The 8,740-nt window shown below is 38.3% G+C and overlaps 1 protein-coding gene and 1 long non-coding RNA gene across 3 annotated transcripts in view; one reads left to right on the top strand and one right to left on the bottom strand.

The window, feature by feature from the left end:
• The window catches only part of LOC118278717 (endocuticle structural glycoprotein ABD-4-like), a 29,064-nt gene extending 23,312 nt beyond the window's left edge, over positions 1-5,752 (top strand). Inside the window, exons 2-4 of the mRNA XM_050703818.1 lie at positions 3,430-3,538; positions 4,057-4,163; positions 5,090-5,752. Coding sequence (XP_050559775.1) covers positions 3,430-3,538; positions 4,057-4,163; positions 5,090-5,230 — 357 coding nt within the window. The 3' untranslated portion in view covers positions 5,231-5,752. The remainder of the gene's footprint in view (positions 1-3,429; positions 3,539-4,056; positions 4,164-5,089) is intronic.
• A 594-nt stretch (positions 5,753-6,346) lies between these two features.
• LOC126912286 (uncharacterized) overlaps positions 6,347-8,740 on the bottom strand; it is a 36,897-nt gene continuing 34,503 nt past the window's right edge. For both annotated transcript variants that reach the window (XR_007706913.1, XR_007706914.1), the window contains exon 2: positions 6,347-6,558. This is a non-coding gene — a long non-coding RNA (uncharacterized LOC126912286). The remainder of the gene's footprint in view (positions 6,559-8,740) is intronic.

Genomic DNA, 8,740 nt, shown 5'->3' on the forward strand with positions numbered 1-8,740 from the left:
AGCCGGCAACGCACTTGTAACGCCCCTGGTGTTTCAAGTGTCCATGGGCGGCGGCGATTGCTTACCATCAGGTGATCCGTCTGCTCGTTTACCCGGCGTGTTTTATAAAAAAAAATCTGAATAGTTGTGCTCAGAGCCGTGTTATTCCCAAGGCGTGTGCCATACATAATACGGCTTTAGTCTTTTTTTTAAGGCTGGAAAGTCATCCAATGGCTTCTCCCGCCCTGGGCGAGGCGAGAGGGAGTGTCAGACTCTTACTGACTAAAAACCACCCCGTTCCTACTCCTGCTTTTTGAGCCCCGGTAAACCCGCTAGGTAGACCGGACAAGGGGTTCCGGATTCGATTCCCGGGTGGGGCAAAGTATTACTGGGGTATTTTCGGTTTTTCGAAAATTTCGCAGTAGTAGCACGGAGTCTGGAATTGTGTCCAGTATAATATGGCAATAGGTTCACCCCCTATTACATGGGACTTATAACACAAATGATGAAGTGGGTTGTACATTGTATAGCGGCATTACCTACGTGTCGTAATGTGCACCTCTGCCTACCGCTTCGGGGATAAAAGGCGTGACGTCCTCTCACTTACCAAGTCATTAAAATCATTTATTTTATATTAATTTGCAAAATACAAGAGAAATAGTATGAAGCGAACAATAGGGTTCATTAACATTTCATGCAATTTCAACAGGTACTTGCCTACCTCTATGTATAAAATAGAATTAATAAAATAAAAATACGTTGAAATTGATAACCTTGTTGATTTAATGGTTATAAGTGCGACTGGCTCGCCCAGCTTCGGCACTGCTGGGCCGGCTCGACCGGAGTGATACCACGGCCGAGCAGAACACCGACGTGAAACAACGCTTGCGTTGTGTGAGTGACGTTACCGGAGGCCCAATTACTCCCCTTCCCAATATTTCCAATCACCGATTCTTAATTTGTAACGCCTCTAGTGTTTTAAGTGTCCATGGGCGGCGGCGATTGCTTAGCATCAGGTGATCCGTCTGCTCGTTTACCGGGTTACCAGGGCGGGTCAATAAGTCCGTGACTTTTTTTATTTCTTGTTATTTAATTAAAAGGGCAACACTGCTCTTGGCAACAGGCATCTATCAGTTAACTTCTGACAAAATTTGAAGAAGCTGCGGCTTTAGGTTTGCCTTTGAGAGCCGTTGATTGAGCAGACTACCGCGTAATTTAAAGAAAATGGAAAGAAGTGATTTTTATGTGCTCATTAAGCATTATTTTTTGAGAAATAAAACCATCACGCAAACCAAGGCTAAGCTTGAAAAATATTATAGGGACTCTGGACCATCAATTTCAATGGTAAAAAGTGGTTCACAGTATTTCGTTGTAGCCTAAGGAGCAAGGAAGATGCTGAACGTTCTGGACGCCCAATTTACATCTCTACACCGGAAATCATAGAAAAATTCCAAGATATGGTGTTGGCCGATCAGAGATTGAAAGTGAGAGAGGTTGTGGAAGCCATAGGCATCTCATATGGCTCAGTGGTTACAATTTTAAATGATCACTTGGCTATGAGAAAGCATTCCGCAAGATGGGTGCCGCGATTGCTCACAATCGATCACAAACGCAAAACTGTGACAACTTCGCAAGCGTATTTGGCGTTGTTCAACCGTAATATGGACGAGTTTTTGCATCGTTTCATAACCGTGGACAAAACATGGATCCACTACAACACACAACCACCCAAAACAGTGGGTTTCTCGAGGTGAATTGGCCCCAAAGAAGGCCAAGGTGGGTTTGTCAGCCAATAAAGTCATGACGACCGTTTTTTGGGATGCACGCGGCATTATCCATGTGGACTACCTTCAAAAGGGTAAAACAATAAATGGTGAATATTTTGCCAACTTATTGGGTCAATTTAATGTGAATTTAAAAAAAAATACGACCGCATTTGACCAAGAAGAAAGTTATTTTTCACAGCACAATGCAAGGGTGCACACTTGTGCAGTTTCCATGATGAAAATTCAAGAATTGGGCTGGAATTGCTACCTCATCCACCCTATTCTTTGGATTTAGCCCCAAGTGACTATTTCCTGTTCCCAAACTTAAAGAAGTGGCTTGGTGGAAAGAGATTCGAGTCCAATGATAAAATCATTTCACAAACTAATGCTTATTTTGATGACTTCGAGAAATCATATTTTTGGAAGGGATAAAAAAATAGGAGAATCTTTGGACAAAGTGTGTGGATCTCAAAGGAGAGTATGTTGAAAAATAAAATAAAAAAATATCCGTAATCCTGTATTTTATTCAAAAAGTCACGGACTTATTGACCCGCCCTCGTATACTTACAATAAAAAAATTAAACTAGATTTTCAAACGTATTTTTTTGCTATCTTAATCAATCCTATTACAAAATAAGATTCCAGACTCCATACTATTGTGTACCGAAGATTTTGTAATTGCTCCAAACCGGTTAACGCCTTTTTTATAAAAAAAAAATACCATTATGAAATAAATGTTACCAATAGGTGTCAATAAACATGAAGTAACTCAGATTCCACAGTTTGAGCTCCCAATTAACACGCACATGACAAAAATATCGAAATAAAGAAAATAAACAAAAAATATTTGCTAACGCTAACACTTTCAGTTTATAAAACCAATTATATAATGTTTTTGTCTTGTGTAAATGGCTAAGATTATCCTCAAAGAGTTGCGAAATCTTTTTTTTTATGGAACCGGTAAACGAGGAGGAGCAGATGGATCACTTGATGGCAAGCAATCGCCGCCGCCCATGGACACTTGAAACACCAGAGGGATTATAAGCATGTTGCCGGTCTTTTGGGGGTTAGACATTTAAGGGTTATTGGGGAACCGGGGATTGGGAAGGAGGTAATTGGGCCTCCGGTAACCTCACTCACACAATACAAGCGTTGTTTCACGTCGGTTTTCTGCTCGGCCGTGGTATCACTCCGGTCGAGCCGGCCCAGCAGTGCCGAAGCATGGCTCTCCCACACTTGAAAGCTTGCCTTAGGCATAAATACGGCTCTGAATAACCTACTAACATCATTATAATTGGAACTTAAACTGGGATATTTACCATGTTCTCATATTGTGTAGTATTTTTTTTCCTGTTTTTTTTATAAAATAATAATTATGAATGTTTTTATTAAGTACTTTTATATTGGTTCTAATTTTCGTTTTGTATTTATCTATTTTCTTTTTTGGTGCATCGTGCCCGCAAAACAAACATTTTTTCTTTCTTTCTTTCTTTCATGTTTTTCAATTATTATAAGTTTCTGATAATTTCGGCACTGTTGCAAGCGCCATGATCACGGATAAGCTAAAGTTTAACTAAAAGTTTATCCGTGATCATGGCGCTGGTTTAAGTTCCAATTATAGTGTTAGTGACCATGTCAGTTTAAAAACTTATATTACTAATATCATTACCTTATTTTGTTACAGATCCTATCACTCATCACACTGTCATCATGCCAGAAAGATGACGAGATCATCCGACAAGACTTCGATGGTCCTCACGAAGACGGATCCTACAGATGGGCTTTGCAAACATGTATGTATTGTAATACTAGCTACTTCTGCGCGGTTTCACCCGCTCTGCTCGGCTCCTATTGATCATAGCGTGATGTTTTATAGCCTATAGCCTTCCTCAATAAATGCACTATCCAACACAAAAATAAAATAATTATTTAAATCGGACCAGTAGTTCCGGAGATTAGCGCCTTTAAACAAGCAAACTCACGTACATTAATGGAGAAAAGCTCTACTAGTTTAAGTAAATAATAGTAGTTAGGTAGGCTGCGTGACGTCGCCGCGTCTGCGCACGCTGCTCATGATGAAAAGTCCCTCTGTGACTCGAAACTAGTAGAGCATTTCTCCATTAATTTACGTGAGTAAACCGTGATTTTTTTAGTTAATTAAGTATGTCTCACGATAGTTATTATAAAAATGTTTGTAATGTACACCTACATAAATAATGCATTTTTTGAGAGAGGAAATCATGCCTTGCTCCTTTAATCTCCTGCCTCCTGCCAAATCCTTGAACTGAATTTTCGAAATACCAACTTACAGCTGGAGGTATTTACCACGAGCAGACTGGTGGTCTGGAGCCAAACAGCGCCGGGGAGCCGAGTCTGCTGGTAAAGGGGCAGTATCAGTACACGGCACCTGATGGCCAGGTAAGCGTGACACCATCATCATCACCATCATTAAGTCTTTGACTGCCAATGGAACACTGTTGAAGGCAAATCCTCCGCTAACGTCGGTCACCGGTGACCACCACGGCGTTCAATGTTGTACAATTTGTTATTATCTTGGTTGAAGATATACGAAAAATGAGCGAATGATTTTTTAATTTTCGATTGTTCGATTTTAATGATCGATAATGACTGCACGGCTGGTGCGGTGGCTGGGCAACTGGCTGTCGCGCAACGGGTAGCGGGTTCGATACCCGCACGGAGCAACTCTTTTTGTGATCCCACAAATTGTTGTTCCGGGTCTGGGTGTCATGTGTATGTGAACTTGTATGTTTGTAAACGCACCCACGACACAGGAGAAAATCCTAAAGTGGTGCAACGTTTTTTTTAAAAAAATTTTGGTTGAAACATTTATTTGCATTATACTTCTGTGGACGAGTACTACTTGTAGTTTCTTTTAAATCATATGAGTGATCTCCGTACTGTATAACTCTGAATTTAAAGCTTGCAAAATGTAAATTTCAACTCTATAGGGTATTATCAACTTTCGTGAGACATACTAAATTAATTATTATGTTTTTCGGCTTACTCACAAGACTGTTTGACTAGGAACTCTAGCAATAGACTATAATGGATTGAAACTAGTAGAATGCCTCGTAACACGTCATTGTTTTTTAAAACAACGTTGCCCCACACTAGGATTGTCTCCTGTATCGTGTGGGCGTTTACAAACATGCAAGTTCACATACACATGACACCCAGACCCGAAACAACAATTTGTGGATCACACAAAGAGTTGTTCCGTGCGGGAATTAAACCCGCGATACGTTGCACGGCAGCTTGTTGCCCACATAATACCTAATTAATTTTTGTAGGGTTGTTAAAATTAGTTTATTTTTCTATTACAGGTGATAAATGTGCTGTACACAGCCGGAGAGAACGGGTTCGAAGCCCGGGGCGACCACATACCCACACCTCCGCCGATACCCGCTGCAATACAGAGAGCTCTCGACTATTTAGCGACTAAACCGCCATCTACCGACTATTAGGATAAAACTTTCATAAATACACTACCGGTAAATTCGGGTTGACCCAAATTCTATTCAGACTAAAATGTATATAAGGTGTTCTAAAAGTATCTGCCACGGCTTTAATGGGAGGTAGTGTTGTGTTAGAAGATTACAATAGTGAAGAAATTTCGTACCCCGGACCAGTTAATTCAATTTGAGAACATAAAGAAGTTAAATAAACATTGACTCTACTCTGTATAAAGTGGTTCATAAATACGCACGATGCGTCGCTTTGTCTATGAAAACGACATGCTTTCTTATGTGTTTATTCATAAAATATTGTATATGTATATTATTATGTTAATAATATGGCCAGTGTATAAAAAGTACAAAATTTTATTAAATTGTAAATATACCTAAGTGTAGATTTTAAGGTATTTTCTTTATAAGAAACTAACTAATACCAGCGGCTTTGCCCGCTTTGTAAATTGAAAACAACGCCATCTAGTGTCGTCAAAAATTTGTAAAATAAATTTAATAAAATAATTAAAATTTTATAAATTGGTATTTTTATTTATGGAAAAATTATACCCCCCTATTACATGGGACTTATAACACAAATGGTGAAAAGTGGGTGTACATTGTATAGCGGCATTACGTGCCGTAATGTGCACCTCTGCCTTCAGGATCTGCCTTTACCTATCACGCCTTTTATCCCCAAAGGGGTAGACAGAGGCATAATATTATGGCGCTGCTTGTCGGTGTAGCAAATAATGCATAACTGTTTAATGCAACAAGTGTGCAAGTGAGACATTTTTTATGATATAAGCCGGTAAACGAGCAGACGGATCACCTGATAGTAAGCAATCGCCGCCGCTCATGGACACCCAAAACACCAGAGGCGTTACAAGTGCGTTGCCGGCTTTTTGGGGCTTAGAAATTTAATGTGTGTTGGGAAATTAAGGATTGGGAATGAGGTGATTGGGCCTCCGGTAACCTCACTCACACAACGCAAGCGTTATTTCACGTCGGTTTTCTATAAGGCCGTGGTATCACTCCGGTCGAGCCGGCCTAGCAGTGCCGAAGCATGGCTCTCCCACACTTAAAAGATGATAAGGTGAAAAAAGGACATTTAGGTTTAAAAAATAAAGCTAATTGGTATTATGAAACTTTAATTTATTGGTATAAAAGATTTATTTTTCATAGCTGCGTCAAAAAGTTACAAATATTATACAGTATACAAGTCTTTATAATAATTATCATGAGACATACTAAATTAACTAAAAAATCACGGTTTACTCACGTACATTAATGGAGAAAAGGAGTGGAACTCCTTGCCGGAGTCTGTGTTTCCTGATGGGTATAACCTGGGTGTCTTCAAAGCCCGAGTGAATAGGTTGCTTATGGACAGACGTGGTCCATCGTAGGCCGCATCATCACTTACCATCAGGCGAGATAGCGGCCAAACGTCGACACATTTAACATAAAAAAAAGAAACGCTCTACTAGTTTCGAGTCACAGAGGGACTCTTCATCATGAGCAGCGTGTGCAGACGCGGCGACGTCGCGCAGCCTACTCTAGTAGAGCTTTTCTCCATTAATGTACGTGAGTAAACCGTGATTTTTAGTTAATTTATTATACAAGTTATTATATAAATAAATTGCCTCATGATACGAGTGGTTATATGTGCTACTAATATGTTTTTTTTTTGTTAAACGGTTTTATTGAGCTCTATTACCAATCAAGTTTTTCGTTTGTCAAAGTCAAAGTCAAATCATTTATTCCAATTAAACCAAATTCTTAGGTACTTGAAACGTAAATAAAGAAAGAAATAAACAATAGTCTGTCAGTCTGTCCGTCAGTGAAGCTAGGTGGTCATTCCAAAGTGTAGGTTCGAATGGAGAAGAACAAGAAAGAAACTCCAGAGGTAGTTGTGGAAATAATTACATTATATTGTATGGTCATCAAGAATAAGAGTGTGTACCGAATATGAGATCGATATTTTAGGGTAAAATTTGATTTGGCGAGCTAAATAAAACCGTTTAATAAAAAGCATTAATATATTAAATTCTTATACATGAATTGGAATAACATTATTAATTTATTACATTATCATTTCATAAATATACATATAAAGCGTACAAAATTTGGCATCAGTTTAAAGTCAGTCCATTAAAAAAATGGTAAAAAATATAATATGAAAATAAACTATAATTGTAGGGGAATAACAGTCAACATAATATACAAAAACAAATTGGAATTTAACATCAAATGAACACATTATATACATATATATGTTTAAACACGTGATTGTACTCATGATTACAAACATATTTCCCAAAGTAACTTTTTTGTATACTCATTAGTTTTATTTTTATCACAATAACAAAACAACAAAAATCGCGCGCGCGTTCTTTTGCATGATCAACTGTTAGCAGCTAGACGATTAGAAGACTAGTAACTAGGTATTTTGGAACTTTACACGCCTCTTAGTAAATTTCTGTTGTTTTATTATTCTAATAAAAATAAATGGAGAAAAGCTCTACTAGTATTGACTCGAAACAAGTAGAGCTTTTCTCCATTAATGTACGTGAGTAAACCGTGATTCTTAGTTAAACTAATGTCGGACTATTAGACTTTCAGTTTCATATTTTCTTAGAAAAAAAAAACAATCTTAACAATAAATATAAATTCATTATCCTTATAGTTATAAAAGTAAATCTTACAAAACGTAAGTAGACAGTCAAGTTATTTAGTATATAGGTAAATAAAAACAAAGATAGATTCAGTACAGAGACAGTAACTATTGGTTCATCACATCAATAACTTGTAAAGGCCACTGCTGACCAAAAGCCTCTTCTCACACGGAGAAGGATTGAGCATTAACCACCACGCTTGCTCAATGCGGGTTGGCGATTTCAAACTTATAATTAGAAATTATAAGTCCAGGTTTCCTCACGATGTTTTCCTTCACCGCTTTTTTTATGGAATAGGTGGCAAACGAGCATACGAGTCACCTGATGGTAAGCGATCAGCGTCGCCCATGGACACCCGCACCACCAGAGGAGTCACAGGTGCGTTGCCGGCCTTTTAAAAAGTACGTTGTCAATGGTGTCTAAATAATCTTAGAAAGTACATATAACTCGGAAAATGTCACATTGGTACTTGCCGTTGGTAAGTTTCGAACCCACATGCATGAAAGGCGGGTATTTTAGACCACCACGACGATATTATTGGTTGTCTAGCGCCGACTGAGTTACAAAAGATATGGCTTCGTTACAAAGCTTACAATTTAGTATAACAATAGCTACTGTCTCTGTACTGAATCTATCTTTATTTTCTTACCTACGTACTAAATAATTTGGCTGACAAAATAAATAAATATATCTTTTAATTCTTGACTTTTTATGAAATGGCACAACGTATTGCTGGAATATAAGTCTATTTTGATTCTTTCGGCGTTACGTATTATATAAAGTGCTATTTATTATATTAGCTGAAGATTTCAGGAGTCAAGGAGAAGCCTTAGGGGCCATCTATAAATTACGT

The sequence above is a fragment of the Spodoptera frugiperda genome, chromosome 24 (genome assembly GCF_023101765.2).
Source record: "Spodoptera frugiperda isolate SF20-4 chromosome 24, AGI-APGP_CSIRO_Sfru_2.0, whole genome shotgun sequence".
Taxonomy (NCBI): Eukaryota; Metazoa; Arthropoda; class Insecta; order Lepidoptera; family Noctuidae; genus Spodoptera; species Spodoptera frugiperda.